At 40.5% G+C, this 18,111-nt stretch overlaps 1 protein-coding gene across 1 annotated transcript in view; it reads right to left on the bottom strand.

Moving 5' to 3' along the window:
- LOC119745055 (protein unc-13 homolog A-like) overlaps positions 1 to 11,354 on the bottom strand; it is an 83,997-nt gene extending 72,643 nt beyond the window's left edge. Inside the window, exons 1-3 of the mRNA XM_038221278.1 lie at positions 11,332 to 11,354; positions 10,717 to 10,834; positions 8,051 to 8,174 (exon numbers count right to left, since the gene is read on the bottom strand). Coding sequence (XP_038077206.1) covers positions 8,051 to 8,174; positions 10,717 to 10,834; positions 11,332 to 11,354 — 265 coding nt within the window. The remainder of the gene's footprint in view (positions 1 to 8,050; positions 8,175 to 10,716; positions 10,835 to 11,331) is intronic.
- Positions 11,355 to 18,111: the final 6,757 nt, after the last annotated feature.

The raw sequence follows: 18,111 nt of genomic DNA, 5'->3' as shown, positions 1-18,111 counted from the left end.
CATAATGCACCATGTTAGGGAGCACTCCGTCAATGTGGTGCCCAATTTCCGCACCCCACTGTTTTTGAATTTTGAACTAAATTTCATGACACTAAAATCGTTCACAAGGGTTAAGCGGCAAGCATTATTACGGGATTATAGTACCAGTATCTAACTGAATAAGTTTCAAGTCTGATTGTCAACAAAGAGGTTTGGCAACACTGCATGAGAAAATTGGGGGAAACATCGAAGTGCACCACGTTAGGGGACTCCACTATCGAGCTGGATAGCTTGGTTGGCAGAGCACCGGAACGGAATTCTGGAGGGCGCAGGTTCAAACCCCGCTCCAGTCAATTTCTTTGTTCAGTTTTGTAAATATTACATGTATTCGCACCTAGTTAGTCTCCTTAAATATTGGTTGGACTAAATGTAACTATGACAATTCCAATCAACAAAAATGGAAGAGGAGGAACTACAAAGTAACAATGAGTATCTACTGCTGCAAATAATTATCATGAGAATGCAATTTTCAATACAAGTATAAAATATTCAACCGAATCATTAACCAGACTACATGTATACACGGGGGAACTACCGGTACATAGGATGTTGATTTCAAGCAAGTATGGTAGATACATTAAGGGAATTTTATCAATGAATGGGTTGATTAACAGAAAGGGGTAATTAATCAACAATGGGTATAATAGAGGAATCAGAGAACGAGATCACACCATGCATACTTTACCATGCCTCACCGACACGTACTGGAGATCTCATGTACAGTACAAGTCCATAATCCATTTGTTTTGAACTCCCTCTTTTGTATATTTCCACGATAACTGGTTTCCATATGCGCACAGATCTCAGTTTACGTAAGCGAGGCATGCTGGTAGCAGCTAAAAGCATTCGGGTGAACATGTACTTTGAGATTAGAATATCTAAATGATGCATTAATTAAAATTATCAATTGTGTATTATGCAAAGCTACCTTTGTCCTGTCCAGATGCTATGGAGATAGTGATGTGGTGAGGAGGAGTGAACAAAATAAAGAGTGGGTGAAAGTCAATAAATCAATCAGTCGTGACACCGGTAGTGGCCTCATACCCAGAAATTCTGGTTTTGGATGACGCACACCGTCAACATTATTGCAATATGTTTTCTGTTGCATCACATTGGTAGTCAATGACCCCTGGAGTGGGTTCAGCATTCTATGGACCTCTTTACTAATTAGTTATAATTCATAATTACCCACGCATACGCATAAATGTACTTGTTCTACATAAGCTCTGAGGACAGACACACAAAGGGAGAACAACAGATTCTGGTCCTCGGGAGTTGGGTCTTTTGTTGGAAACGGTCCTCTGTGGTTGGTTTGTGTGCTTAGTCTATGGGAGTGCGTTATATTACAGGGACAAAGGAAAACACAAAGCATTGTCCTCGGGAGTATAGTAAAACAAGAGTGTGTGTGCCTGGCGGTGAGAAGCGAAAGCAGTCCATTGAAAAATTACAGAGGTCTAAACTTTTGGGGTATTTTCTCTCAATTTGTCCAGGACTTGTCGCTTTTTCTTTAGAAAAGTACCTTAAATCGCCACAGGCATTACTTTCCGGCCTACAGTGTGTTTTTGGGGGGACACAGAATAAAAACTTAAAAAATTGCTTTCATCCCGTGCACACGATGGCGAAGGAGATCAGCAGGGCTCCTTTCCACACGAGTGGAAAAAAAATGATTTCCTTCCCCCTCATGTACACGTGACGAAAGCAATTTTTAAAGTTTTTTATTCTGTTTCCCAAAAAACACACTTAGGCCAGAAAGTAATGCCTAGTGTGCATTTAGGACTCTATGAAATACAGACTCATTGGTGGTATTGCCATGCCTAAGGGAATATTGTGAACATTCAACCAACAAAAAGGGACCAGATTTCATAGGATTCCAGATTTATGTGACACCAGAAACAAATGTTTGAAACCAGCAAGTTGGTGTTGACGGTGTGACAGGCTCTCGACCAATAGGATTGGGTAAATTGTCTCAGGTATTTATGAATAAGGAATAAAGGTAAATCACCAATACGCAATTCAGTAGATTCATAAAATGGTTGGAAGTTGTGATTTCTCTTCAACTGATCCGAGTCTGAATCGCTAAGAGGCCTTTTTTGCATTTTTCTCATTTTTATCTTTTGAATAAATATTAAATAGATAATCTTCAATAAACATCAGTGAGAAAGGATTATGTTTAATAACATGTAAATCTTGTGTTCAGTTTGTGTTGTCCAGAATCAGGCATTATATGTATGTAATTGACCAATCAGAAGATGGGAAACCAAATCCATATGGGGAAAAAAACAATAAGCCTCTGTACTGATAACGTCACACTTTGTTTACATGTGCACTTTCCTATGGAGCCAGTGGGGGCCGACGTTTCACTGAGAACCATAGGAAAGCACACACGTAACTAAAGAGTGACATCATCAGTACTGAGGCTTATTGTGGCATGGCAACACACTCATTCAATTAGGATGCAAGAATGTAATGTACTATTATCTATGATTCTGCAATTTAAGATTTTGTTTTTAAAATAAACAAATAGGCTACGGTTTGAAACAAGAAATCAACACAGGGAGAAATCATTCAACAAAGCTTTAATTGATCCAGTGCTCACAAATGGTATTTCTTTGGATTTGTGGATTACCACCATTAAAAACAACATAAGACCATTTTTTTTCTGGTGATGCTCCAGTGTCATTTTTTGTTGTCTTAGTACTGCGTCATAATGCCAGCAAAAATCCCATAATCTTCTGTCGAATTGGAAGGAGTATCAAATTCCAAAGCTAGTGACTGTTGGTAAAAAAAGGTTTAAATATGTCTAAAGAACAAAAATCAAGGGAGTGGTAATGCTTTGGAGATGAAAGGCTTTGGGCTATAGCCCCGTTCTGGATGGCTCCTCTTGAACCCAATTTCCTACCGCCACTTGACACGGCTGTAAGTTAAGGCTGGGAATATCGGCTGTCACCTTGCCAGTGGGAGTAACCGGATCCGGGGTGCATCCTGCAAAGGGTTCGGAATACTGTGACGGTTCCCTGTCGCAATCTGACACCGTAATTAGGTTTCTACCCCTAAACTTAATCGGCACAAGTAGCCTCTTTTTTTTTCTCTCCTCCTTTTTGTCGTATATATGCTGATGTCACTTTGTGACTGCTGGGTTCTACAAATGTACATGTTCTTACATGTATACGTACATGTACGTGTTTAGCAGTGGGGAAAACTTTCATGTAAGGCAAAAAAAAAAAATATTCGGTTTCTGGTCAGACCAAAGTTCCGGAATTGACGCGGCGATGCGGCTTTTTTTTTTTTTGCTTTTTTTTTTTTTCTTCAAGCTTGGATTGTACAGACAAGGTGGGGTACTATTTTGCTTTTTTGGTGTCCTCATGTACATTGGCGTCCTCCACAAATTGCCTTGGTGCTCTCGATCATTTGCCTTGGTGCAATTTCCCATTCCTTGGTGCTCTTTGGTAAAAAAAATTGAGGAGGTGCGGCAATAGAGGGCGCTGTTGGAGCTACCGCGGAACATTTTGGGAAAAAAAAAGATTGACGCGCATGATAAAATCGACGTGCGCGCTGACCAGAGACCGACTTTTTTTTTTTTTGGCCTAATGTACACATGTCCCATTTCTGACAGTTCCGGTCAATGGAAGAACAATTGCACATTTTTCCAAATAAATTGTATTTTCTAACTAAAGCATAAATGATGGGAAGGCACTGTGGAAAAGAGACCACGCCATTTTGAGAATTGTGATACACTTTGCTACCGGTGTATAGTCACAGGAGGACCCGGGGTGTATTCCACTTAAGCAAACAATGTTTGCAATCTATTTGCGCATATAGCGGGATGCCGGTAGCTGGGTGGAGTCATACACTATTGTTTACTTTGACCTCAATATGTTGACCCCAAATGGGCGTGGTAAACCTTGGTGCAGAAATTTTGCCACCTTTTTCATCCTGAATGTTATGTTTTGCGTAATAGCGATATGTTTTGGAGTGTTTTCATAGAGATAATGTTGTAATATTTAAGTATTCAAAATCTGCAAGAAACAAATTTGCCAAAAAAGCAAAACCATACAAATAAATCATATTTTATCACGTGCCTAACCGTGACTTCAGAGGACAGTGAAATCGTAGCATAGAACCTGCATACATTGGATGCTTCTCCATTAAACCTTGCATTTTGTGCTTCTGCACCCATACTGGAATTTGTTTCCTTTTGGAGTCATTTCTTTGTCCTCGCGTACTAAAATTTTAGAGTTTGAAAGTGCAGTTTTAAAATGCTCCTATTTTAACCAGAATTAATTTCCAGGGCTGAAATTCGGACTTAATATCCTTACATAAAATACTTCAATTTGCGACAAAACAACACACCTTGGAAATTCCTAGTTTTTGAGTAAAATCCATATCTATTACGTGATAACCTTGTGGAGACGTACATGTACTCACCTATAGAAATTGCCCTGTGGAGACAAATGCAATCTTTTGTTCCCTATTATTCACATGTCTCCACAGGGTACCGTGTACCAAATCGTACTCCTTAAGCCTTTTACAAAAAACGTGACACACAGACATCAGAAAGACATTAGACATCAGACAAACATCAAACAGACACGTACTGTAGGATCTTTTAAAATAGGATAGTTTATAAGAAACACTCTCATCCCATGGTATTTTTTGTACCAAAAAAAAGTTGTTTGACCGCCATATTTTTTTTGAGACACGCTGTACATGGACCACTACATTTGAACATTTATTTTGAATTTAGGATATAAAATTTCTGTCTGCGAACATGTGTGTTAAACATACTTGAAATGTGAGGAGCTATGAGCCTGATCAGGGGAGAAAGTGGCATCACACTCCAGCAGTGATGTATATTTTATGACAGACATTAGCTGTCACCAACAGCCTGGGATATGATGTCAAGCAGGTACAAGCAAATATATAAACTACCCAATCAAATCTGAATGGTCATCACACTGGCCAGTGGAAAGGCCATGTCTAGTTTTTCCCAAGCTCCCCATCAACCCTGCTCTTCTTGAAACCCTATCCCACCTTCCCCTACAAAAAACAAAGTATGACGTACAACCACATGCACAACGTAGGTACTGTACCGTGTACATGTAAGGTACCACTAGACCACATTTTAATTTCATGACAGCTTACTTTAGTATAAGACCTAAAAAAAAAAATCCCTTCAGTACCAGCACTTTAGACCAAATTAAGTGATTCTATTCAAATTCCTGCCAACTTGCAATGTCTGGAATTGAAGAAGAGAAGTCTGTACATGTTCAGAATTGCAATGGGCTCCGTGCGTAAACAAGAGAGGGCGCTTTTTTACTTTTTTAGAGAGCCTGTGGATGGGACACACCATGTGGGCGTACCGGTTCATGTGCGTAGAGCGCAAAGTTGGCACGGCTGCCGGTACTTTTATTCTAGATGTGCACGGCATCTTCGCATGAGCGTCAGTCTTCGTTGGCAATGCATTCAAATGTCTCTGCCAGTGGTCTCCCCCAACTCTCCCTTTCCTACCGTTGAGGGGGTACTTCTGCACAGAGCCCATAAACAAATTAACTTTGCATGCATGTTATTATATATGTGATGCGATCAAGCTACATGAGTCGTTTGTCGACTCTGGTCAAATGTGTTTTTACTACAGATTTGAAAAGAGCACAGTCTCAGCACTACTGCTGTGAAAACCGCATGCTGGTACCATCTTTAGTTCAAAATTATGGAAGTCGGAACACCAAGTGATGTGATGAAGTACTGTGATGAAGTGGCCTTATGTTGGCCTGTATCTCCATACAAAAATTCCCGACAAACGACTCATTTAGCTTGATCTCATCACATATATGCTCAACAATGCAGGGCAACAACTTCAGTGACATTTTTTTTTTCAACCATGACAATTTCAACCAGTTCAAAATAACATGTCTGAAGTTGTTATTTGAAATTTGAAGAACACCTACAGCAGGTATTTATGTATTATGACACTTCACTGTGAATGATTTCCGAGGGTCTGTAACACTGTACGTGACGGTCGGTTTTCTATTTCAGTAAAATCTACCGGTAATTAGGGAGCGGGTCTTCCAAGCTGTTGAACACTATGTCATCTCACTCATAAATAATTAACAGATTGTTAACCAAAAAAGAAAGGTCTACAGAAGGTCACGGTGCTGACAGGCCTTTTCGTGGCCACACATATGTTTAAGAAACATAATTTAATGTCAGAATTATATGGTTGTTTTGTTTTTCATTTGTTCACTTTTATTTCCAGTATTTGTCACAACTATGTAATCTGGCCCAAATTAAGCAATTACCGTAACATATAAAGGAACATATAAGCTGAACACAAAAATGTTGCGTTGCCGGCAAACTGAAAAGCTGGTTGGTCAATATGTTCTTGAAAAAAACATTTTGAGAAAAATGTAGTTTTCTTTTGGTTCTGTTGAGCGTTTTCTCTTTTAAGAAAAGACCTGATGATTAGGCCCCCCAAAAAGCCCAATTGTTGTGTTGCTCACATCTGACCGACCCTAAAATCTGGCCATTTCCGTTTTTTTGCTTTTGTATTTTGGTGACTGGTTTTGAACTGGTTTTGGTTTTAAACTGGTATAACTAAGTGGCTCAGTTCAACTGGATTGGTGACTGGTTTTGAACTGGTTTGGCTGGTTTTGAACTGGTTTCAACTGGTACCAGTTAAAAACTGGGAATTGGTGACTGGTTTCGAACTGGTTTGACTGGTTTCGAACTGGTTTCAACTGGCGCCTGAGTTCAACTGGGAATTGGTGACTGGTTTTGCACTTGTTTTACTGGTTTTGAACTGGTTTAGAACTGGCATAAAGTGGCTTTGAACCAGATTTAAACCAGTTCAAAACCAGTTCAACCAGTTCAACCAGTTCAAACCAGTTGAACTGGAATTTTCACCTGCCAACGCTTGTTGATCCACCTTGGCAGTAGAGGGCGCTATCAACAAGATGAATCAAATCAGCCTTCGGAACTTTGGCAGCGCTTCCCAAGAAATTGCAAGCATACCTCGTTCGTGCTATATTCAAGCTAGTGGACCACACCAAGACTTCTCTGGCCTATCAGATAGTCTCTGCAATGCAAGTGCTTTCCAGCAGAAAGCACTGAAATCCAGCCAGACATCATAGGAATACCATATGGTGGGCCGGGGTTAAAAAACTTTGCCTGCTTATTAAAACGTGTGTGTGTGAGTGTATGACTGATCAACACTGAGAGGAAGACACTATTACACACAAATGACACAATTGGTGCAATTAATAACACAACTGATGAGAAAACAATGAGACAATATCACGATGGCACCTTGATAGGCGCATAGAGTGTGCATGCAGAAGTGTAACAGTCGGGTGTGAAGATCTAACAAATGGTGCTGTGTATTCTTCATGTCCAAACGTTATTAAAAAAAACAGTCATATGACCAGAAATGGCTAGCAAGACACCTCTGCATTACATGATAACGCTTCACATAATTGTAATCCAAAAACCCTTTCATTTTGAAAATCTCCGTGGAATTTTTGAAACTGTCTATAACCCTTCCTAGTGAACTATTTAAAGTACACGTCTTAAAATACACATATAGTCCACAAACATTTGTAGCGAAAAACATTCAACCCTGTTGAAAAGTTGTTATCCTAGATCAAATACCCGGTACAGACTGAATGTACCGTTACAAATGTCCCACTGTACATGTACTTCAGTACATACATGTGCATGAAACAGTCAAAAATATGAATTCATGCGTATTGTTGAAAGCCCACTATACATGCTATATCTTGAGAAACGGTGCATCGTACGTAAACACCATAGAAATTGCACCAACTGTAACACAAGACAAAACGCTGACAAAGATGTTTATAAATCACTTGCGGCAGCAGAAATGTACATGTTGTCCACTTTGCAAAACTGTCACTCTAATTATCGTAACAGTGAAATTGCTGGCTGATCTTAATCCAGAGGGGGAAAACGTGAATGTACATGGATGTACATTTATCAAGGCTAATACATTACTCACCAAACGGCAGTTCAAAGCGAGCATCAATCAGCACCTTGTGTCCGGTGGGGATCTTGGTGCCGTTTACCTGTCTGTTTTTCACCTCTACCTCGCGGTCCAGTGAGTGCCAGTCCCCATCGCCTTCCTAATAGCAGGATTGACAAGAAGAGAAAAAAACGAGGGGGAAGATACAGAGTGTAACAGTAACAGGAGGAATACCGTAGGCGCACGAAGCTGTAACGATAAATCAAGCGTGTTGGTGCCCGAGCAAGCAGCATAAACTCATTTCCAAAACCAGTGGAGCTAGACCGGTTCAACTCGGCATGACAGGGGGTAGCCGACAGTGTGTTGGCGCGGGGAGGATCCTGGTTGATCTTTATAATGTTATGCCTACGGGAGTTTGGCGATTGCCTGTCCTCGTGGGTATCAGGAGATGACACAAACACTGGTTATGCTGTCAGCTTTCCCAAATGCAACAAACAGACAAACTGTTAGATCCCAGTGGAGGGTCCCAACTTAGGTCCTACGTAATCAGAAGCTCTGGCAGATCCCTGCGTCCAATTTGGCTACTGGATTCCTGCTCAAGTCCAGTGGATACTTTGATGGGGAAGCATCGCACTTGATGAAAGGCCTACACTCTTTCCTATCCCTTGGGTTTTTATCCGTTTACACCAGCACGTAATGCATGCAGCTGGTCTGGCCGCAAAACTAAACACACAAACACTGATGCTGTCAACGTCTGGCTTCAAAAATCTCTGGCATATTTTTCCATCGCAGGAGGGAATAATGATTCCAACAAGTGGATACACAGCGGACGACTACCAGCAACATTTCTGGGTTTGGCAGCGCGACTACTGAGCCATGTGTGCAAGTCATCATGTGATTTTCAGAGCCAACCATGGGTGTCCAGCTGAACTGGCTGAATCTAATATTTCATGCCATCGAGGGTAGTGGTAGCTCAATGGAAAGTTAATACACCCAGTACATGTCTAGTTGTGCATCATCAAATTTTATAGCTGCTTTTTATAGAGTCTTCCAAAAGATTGTATATCCTGTATATTACACTGTGCATGTACCGTCTTTCTACACAGAAGCTCCTCTTAGAAAAACTTTACTCTGGCATTTTCAGTGCACTATAATAAGTGGTTGCTGATGTCATTTTGCTTCTCAGCATATATGCAAACTGTAGGATACCAGTCCAAATACATGGTCTAAATTGCTTTGAAATTGTTCCAGGAAAAGTTTCTTAAGGATTTAGGAATCAGTATTTGTAATCAGGCAATGATGTAAGCGTTTAAAATACACCCAAATTTGAACAAGATCCAACTTGAGGGATTATAGTCACAAAATGTTTTCATTGCAGCCTTGGAAACTATGTCCAAAATGGTACAGGACAAACATGCAGGCACGAGTAACAAAAATGCCTATGGAGTCTGTGTATGCACAGTAGATGAAGCCTTGTTCACTATATCTTTTGACAGCCCCGATGGTACGGACACATTGCATGCGCATAGTGGTCTGGGCACATGTGGCGAGCAGTATGCACTGCTAATTTTATTCTGAATCCATTGCACAGCCGCACATATTTTTGTTTTGGAAGCAGCGCCTCACTTTGCTTCATGGGAAGAGTCAACACCTAAAGCACAGATTTCTACTCACGTTCAGGCAAAGATGCCTCACTGACCCTTAAGTGCCACACAATGAAATTATGGCCCAAGCATGGGCCAAGGTAGTTTGAACACGGCCTCATAATGGCGGGCATTACCGGTCAAAGCATCGATTTTCAGGTTGACTTATGACACAGGATCAGAAAAAGCCGCGGATGGAAAAGTGAAAATAGAAAGTGTTGATCGTTTCTCTGATCTGACAGCGGTTCTACGCGCATTAAACAACAGACATGGAAACTTCAGTTCGGCCACTGGTTTTGGGATTTATGTTTATAAGATCCTTCTTCAAAATACAATAAGACATGACCTACCGAGAATGTTGATTGTTTTTTCGGGGAATTTGAGCTTTCCATCCATTTACATATAAGATTGTAATTTTGCGGGAGTCACTCGTTTACCGCACACACTATTTACCCCGCCATGTTTGTTTGCGTTTTATGCCTTGCTTCGATTTCAAGATGGCCTACCCTGATAAAGGTCTATACATGTAGGTGCCGCATTGATGTTGGTGCATGAGTGTGCAGGAGAAGTAGGCTAGCCAATTGGAGGCTGTTGGCTGTCCTTACCGGTATATGCATGTTTGTTAAATGGTCAGGTCTCCGGTTTAGGGCCAAGGTACCGGAACATGGCAGAGTGTGGCCTAGTGGTTAGGGTTCGAGACTCATGATCACAGGGTCAGGAGTTCGAATCCAGCCGTTGCCCACATGTTGTGTCCTTGGGCAAGCCCCTTCGTTCCCCACTTGCCTCTTCCACCCAGGAGTATTAATGGATACTGGCGTTAGCTGGGCCCAGCTAATGCTGGGCCCAGCTGGGGAGTAACCTGCGATGGACTAGCATCCCACCCTGGGGGAGTAGAAATATTCTCAGTCATTTCATGCTACTGAAACTGGAGATAAACGCCGGCCTGAGGGGCCACATATGCTCCTGACAGATTTTACTTTTTACAGGCTGTTTATTTCAAAATACACAATGGCACTTCTTGGCTTGCATACAGGTACATGTATGTTTTCTGTCACCTACCTGATTGGAGTGTTTGATATTGCGCAGCGGGATCCATGACGTGCCCAGTAAGGTGTCCCATATGAGACCTTTGGTCCATAGCTCAACCACGAGGCCACTGTCTAAACGGTTGGTTTCACTGCACGGAAGAGAAAATGTAACCAGTTAATTCATTTGCTTCAAGTTGAGTTTATAGGTGCCATTCACAAGACGGTGCGCCATGACGTTTTGTCTCAGCTAGAGAGGCCATTCACAGCCTATTTCTTACATAAATGCTCATGTTTACATTATATACACGTATGGTGTACATGTACATGTATGTAACTTGAGGACATGAGGAAACTCCTTTTCACATTGATATGCAACCAAGTGAGGACTTAGGCTGTCCCGATTATACCGAATACTCAAATATTCGATCATCAACTGAATACTCGAATAGCTTTTTGCAGGTTTGAGTATTTGAAAACTAAAAAACTACGCACATACACACACGACTGTGATGTTATTTTATCGTAAAGTTGCGGCCCTGTATTGTCAGGTGGCACTTTTTTTTTGAATAACTTTTTTGTCGACGGCGGTTCAGCATTCACACCCTTTTAGTAGGTTAAAGCCCTTTTACAGTTATAAAATACTTACTGCAAAACACTCCAGCGCCCCATATTGCCGCATGCAAATTTTAACTGGCACAGGTTTTTTTTGCAGGTTTTTTTCACCGGTGTAGCACGCAGTTGCATCTCCCGGTCGCAATTTTGAATATCTGAATATTCGGTCAATTGCAGCTTCGAGTAATCAAATACTAAATAATTCAAAAATGGACAGCCCTAGGAAAAACAGTGGGGGCAAGCAGAGATGCCAACTTTACTGACTACAAAATCGTAATGAATCTTCCTGCAGAGTGTAATGCTAATGTAAATACATAGGACAGTAGTGAAATTTAAGAGTAACCACAGGTACTTTTCAGAGTAACCACAATGTCGGCATATAGGACAGCTGGAATTTTCAAGAGCAGTAACATGCCTCAAAATCCTAATAATTACTCCAAAAGAGTAGGCCCCCTAAGGCCTAAAAAAAAAAAGTGTTATGTTGGCGTAACCCGACCGACCCTAAAAATGCGGCCGACCCTGGATATTTTTTGGGTTTTTTTTTAAGGGAAGAAATATAATTAAAATCTATAGAAATGAATTTTAAATACGTTTTTAAACCATTTCTGACCGTTTCTTCTCAATTGTGTGACGATAGCGCGCGTGGAACTTTGGAGTTCACAATGTTTTGCACCTTCCTCTCCATGACACAACGAACATGCAGAAGATCGCGCAGGCCTACAGGCAGTGCGCGTGCGGAGATCGATGCACCATGCATGCATGATAGATGCACATGTACATGTACAGTACATATAGCCTCGTCCTAGACTGTTGCACGGCGCGAACTGCTACATACACTATTGAAAATACTTCGCTATTTATTCCATGTTAAAAAAAATAGTTCATTATAATATAAATTATTTTAATTAATTTTCCACTATTTTACACAACAACAATTGATATATATTTATTCTAAAAATAGTAAACTATTCTGTAACCCCGGCGGCCGACGTGACCCGGCCGGCCGGCACCCGGCCCGTGGTTATGCGCGTACGCCGTCGCATCATGGCGCCCGGTACCGAAGCGTACAGTGTTTCCATCAAGGGCAAATGGGAATCTTCGGTCATTTTCGACCGTTTAATGCGGATGAATTTGAGTCTAGAGCTGGGGGTAATCGCCCAGAGCTGTGCCGATGGTGTACAAGCGGGTTACACCGTGCTAAAAATACAAGCTTCAAAGGAAGAATCGGGTCCATTTAAAGATGTCGATGCAGATGAAACGGCTAACATTTTGTCTGATTTTGGATTCCGCTCTTTGATATGTACCTTTGGAAAGGTTGATGATGAGCCTTGTTTTCTTTTGTTATCGTGTACTACTACCGGCTTAATGTCATTTTCGTAGCTGGGATTAAAAACAAAACAAGTCAGGTGTGTTTACAAACACAAATGCCCCGCAACGGTGACAGTTCCCATGACATAACACCACTCTTTTAACATCAACTTACATGTACCTTGGTCACATGGAACATTCATTGACAGCATTAGTGTCTTCTGTAGGTTTTATATGAATTAATCCCTAATCCCTATAATCTCAGAATAAATACATGATTTCTATTGTTTTAGCCACTGTGAACTTGACCCTTGACCTTTTGGCCCCAAATTCAATAGGCTTCTTAGGATTACCAAGAACAATCCACAAACCAAATTTGAAGTTCATATGTTAAGTATTTCTCAAGTTATCGCGCTGACAAGATTTCTATTGTTTTAGCCACTGTGAACTTGACCCTTGACCTTTTGGCCCCAAATGCAATAGGCTTCTTAGGATTGCCAAGAACAATCCACAAACCAAATTTGAAGTTCACATGTAAAGTATTTCTCAAGTTATCGCGCTGACAAGATTTCTATTGTTTTAGCCACTGTGAACTTGACCTTAGGCCTTTTGGCCCCAAATGCAAAAGGCTTCTTAGGATTGCCAAAAACAATCCACAAACCAAATTTGAAGTTCACATGTAAAGTATTTCTCAAGTTATCGCGCTGACAAGATTTCTATTGTTTTAGCCACTGTGAACTTGACCTTTGGCCTTTTGGCCCCAAATGCAAAAGGCTTCTTAGGATTACCAAGAACAATCCACAAACCAAATTTGAAGTTCATATGTTAATTATTTCTCAAGTTATCGCACTGACAAGATTTCTATTGTTTTAGCCACTGTGAACTTGACCTTTGGCCTTTTGGCCCCAAATGCAAAAGGCTTCTTAGGATTACCAAGAACAATCCACAAACCAAATTTGAAGTTCATATGTTAAGTATTTCTCAAGTTATCGCGCTGACAAGATTTCTATTGTTTTAGCCACTGTGAACTTGACCTTTGGCCTTTTGGCCCCAAATGCAAAAGGCTTCTTAGGATTACCAAGAACAATCCACAAACCAAATTTGAAGTTCATATGTTAAGTATTTCTCAAGTTATCGCGCTGACAAGATTTGTCCGGACACACACACACACCCACCCACCCACACCCATACTTGTTTCACATGACTAGTGTGGACTTTCCATTGCTTTCGTGTAGTTAAGAAAAACCAGTGAAAAAACTCATTTTTCTCAAACTGTGAAAACTCTTTCAACCCAATTTTTTTTCTATGATTCCCTTTAGTGTTTCTCTTCATTCTGCTACAGATAAACCTAACCCAAAAATGCCTCTAAACCTGTTTTCCAGAAATGGGGAAACACTGTGTGGACGTGGGGTAAGTCCACACAACGTCGGTGCTACCTACATTATGTGGACGTCTTTTGTTCGGAAGTCCACACTGCGTATGTAAGACAAGCTCACACCCACCCACACACCCACCCACACACCCACCCACGGAAGGACAAGGCGGAAACAGTATGCCCCTTCGGCTTTGCCGCGGGGCATAAAAACAAAAAAACAAACAAACAAAAACGACCTACCTACCCTATTTTTTCTGGCCCGTTACGCCAACATAATTTTTTTTTTTTTAGGCCTAATGGTTGGCATCTCTGGGCAAGGCATGTACCAAAATCAAAAATCTTCAATTTCCATTAAAAAAAGAGCATGTCATTTCGCTGTGAGGTCCAAGTCTCTAAAACACCGAGTACACTAGTCCCAAGTCTGAGTCCAATTTGTTGAGTTAAAGTTCGAATCTGAGTCCGAGTCACTGTTAACAGTGACTTGAGTCCAAGTATGAGTCAACAAAAAATGTGACTCGAGTCGGACTTGAGTCCGAGTCACGAGTCATACACCTCTGGTATCTGGAGGTTAAATGTTGCAATAAAATTCACTGCTTTGGGGTGAACTTGTCTGCCTTGTACTTGTAGCTGATGAGTCATACACCTCTGGTATCTGGAGGTTAAATGTTGCAATAAAATTCACTGCTTTGGGGTGAACTTGTCTGCCTTGTACTTGTAGCTGATGATGTACGTGTGGATGCAGCTATTTGGCATAGAGTTAGAAAAACTATACTGTACACACAGACAGATTATCAAGGCGAGTGGCTCCCATATCTGATACAAGAACATGCAATACAATGGTACATTTGCGTATAGATTATATTTTAGCATATTTGTACTTTGTTTAAGAAAGCATAGATTGATCATAAAAAGCACTGTTCACACACATGTACCCTTACCAGGTACCACTACTTTTACATTGTAATTAGCAACCAGCCAATTTTTCCCAAATATGCAATATCAATCAAGGGTGTTAATAAGTGATAAATTTATCATTGTCAATTCCATACAAGTACCGTACATGCCTCAACATGTAAGTACATGTACCGTACGTACCAACGCATTTATTTGTGCAAAGGTGTTTTTATCAAAGGAACACACAAAAATGTATGGGTAAAGTTGTCTGGTGCTTGTTTCCCTTCAACCTATGATCTGTCCTGTTTCAAGAGGAATGTTAAATCCTACCTTAAGTTTTCCTGAGTACCTACATGTACTCTTCTTTAAATTTCTCTCATAGCCCTGTACCTGGGGTGGCTGTTAGCCTTGTTTGGGGTGAATAAACAAGAAGAAAAAAGTACCCCGGATTGATAGACTTACAATTCCATGTATAGTGAGTATAGTTTCTGAATTTTCTCAAATACAGAGACAGTGCAAGTGTTGGTATTTGGTTTAAAGGTAGACAGTAGAGTATATCACTTGCAGCTATCCAAAAAGTAACTGACGAAATTATTGTTGAAATTAAAAGCATACTTGGTTTAACGATAGTAATGACACTACACTCCCTGTGAAATTATTCTTCCTGGCATGCTGTCATTTTGAAGGAAACAATCAAAGAAGGTCATTTCCAAAGATTTAGACGCATCTTTGGAAATTTCCGTTAGTAGTTCGTTTTTAATTTGGCGAAGCCGTGAATGGGTGCGCGCAAGCATTGACATGATGCACACGCGCGCGCTGTTGCTATTATTCGTCGGTTCAGCGCGTGACATAGCGTAGCTGCAATGAGCTGAATGAGAACGTGTCCCAGACACTGAAATCAGGTGCAATTCAAAACATGACTCAGCAACTTTTGAATTGAAATGGAGATCCTAGAATATTGTTTTCTCGGAATACACAGCATTCACTGAGCTAAAGATTCATTAGGTTAGTTGTTAAGCACCCTTCTTTAGATTTTTAGCACTTGTGTTGCTTCAAACAAACAAAATGCACAAATGGCAAATGACATACTCTACCTAAAATGAACTGAACTGAACGGAAAATGCCCGGCTGAGCAGGGCCCGATTTTTTTTACTAGCCCGGCCGGTGAACAAACACTTGTAAAAACTGTTACAGGCTAGTTTAACTATCAAGCTTGTGTATAAAACAGTCCCAGACACATATTACAGGTATATGAAACAGTAATGATGTAGTTTTATTATTAAGGTAAAGTATAAAACAGGCTAGTAAAAGTTAATATGTACATGTATTTGAAATTTCAGTGAACTTGCTGAGAATTACATATACGTGTACAAGTAGAAGGGTAAGTACATGTGCATATGTTACAAGAAGGTCTAATGGTTAAAGATATAGTCCATCATTTGTAATTTGTGCATTTTGTTCGTTTGAAGCAACAAAAGTGTTCAAAATCTAATGAAGGATACTGAACAACTAACCTGATGAAGGTTCAGCTCAGCTTTAGCTGTACATGTATATTTCGAGAAAAACAACATTCTAGGATCTCAATTTCAAATCAAAAGTTGCTGAATCATGTTTTGAATTGTTTTGAATTGCAGCTACATGTATACGCGATGTCGCGCACTGATCCGACGAATTATAGCAACCGCGCGCGCCTGTGCGTCGTGCCAATGCTTGCGCGCCTTGCGCCGAATAAAAAAAAAGAACTACTAATTTAAATTTTCCAACGGTGCGTCTTAACGTTGGAAAGGCCTTCTTTCGTTGATTACTTCTTCAAAATGATAGCTTGCCAGAAAGAATAATTTCACAGGGAGTTTAGTCCACTTACTATCTTTCAACCAAGTATGTTTCTCAACAATAATACACCAGTTACTTTTTCGGATAGCTGCAAATGATGGACTGTAGCTTTAAGTGAATGTACGAGGGGTGATTGATAAGTTCGTGGCCTAAAGGAAGGAGATGAGCTATAGAGTTTTGACTGATATTGTGTGCAGTTCAACTTGTTGAATGATTTAAAACAGAAAGTTTGAAGATAATAACTTCAAACTTTCTGTATAATCATTCAACAAGTTGAACTGCACACAATAATCACTCAAAACTGTACAGCTCATCTCCAATCTGCCTTAAGGCCACGGACCTAGCAATCACCCCTCGTACATGAATGTAACACAGTTCCATCTGCAGGTATCAAAAGGTTTTAAGAATTTGCAATTTGAAATTATACAACACGACTGTTGCTTATCAGCATGTCTTCTGTGTGCAATCAGTATTGAAAGTAATAAAAAAAAAGGCTGAAAGCAATTGTAAAGTATTAAAGTGCTGGTGCTCTTGAGCAAGGCACTTTACCATTATTGCTTCGTCCTTCGGATGGGACGTAAAGCCGTAGGTCCCGTGTGTTGTGTAATGCACGTTAAAGAACCCAGTAACTGCACTTGTCGCTAAGAGAAGGGTTTGCCCCGGTGTTTCTGGCAGTGGCAGCAATATGCGCCGCAGCACCTAGCAAAAAGGTGCTACATAATGGGTCTCATATGTTCATATATACTTCATTACGGTTACCTGTCTTTTCTCTTTCGTCTCATAATTTGCGCCAGGAGTGTCATATTGACAGATATGGCGCAGTATAAATGTTCACTTTATTATTATTATTAAATGATAATCAATTACAGAATTTCCCTGAGTCAACAAAACAAACCCCCTCCCTCCCCCCCCCCCCCCCCCACACACACACCCTAAACTTGATAAATCCACTTCGTTCTGACCGTACTGTGGACCCGTACCTAACCCAGTGATTCTAGTTCAATAAGACGTTGACATCACATAGTTGAAAACTTACATGGGTCAACAAGGAAACTGTATATACCGGTACATTGTACGTCTGCATACATTATACATGTGCACACCCACACATATCACCGCTATACTATAAAGAAGAAAGGATGTATGTGCGCATGTTTATGGTGTAAATCGAGGACACACAACAAAACATCATCGAGTAATTGAGGAAAGGAGTCAAATCGAGGACGACCTCGTTTAGAAAACATGTACAAAGCCAATGGGAGCTGTTGCAAAAAAGTTGAGTATAAGAAAAAGTTACAATTAGATGATGAGGAACAATAGAAAATCCCAAACCCCCCAACAATGTATTCTTTTTCTAAATTGCTATTTTTCTAGCTATTACAATAATTATCCACTTTTGAATGA

Source organism: Patiria miniata, unplaced genomic scaffold (assembly GCF_015706575.1).
Source record: "Patiria miniata isolate m_02_andy unplaced genomic scaffold, ASM1570657v1 HiC_scaffold_7, whole genome shotgun sequence".
Classification (NCBI taxonomy): Eukaryota; Metazoa; Echinodermata; class Asteroidea; order Valvatida; family Asterinidae; genus Patiria; species Patiria miniata.
This window is presented reverse-complemented; position numbering and strand designations above follow the sequence as displayed.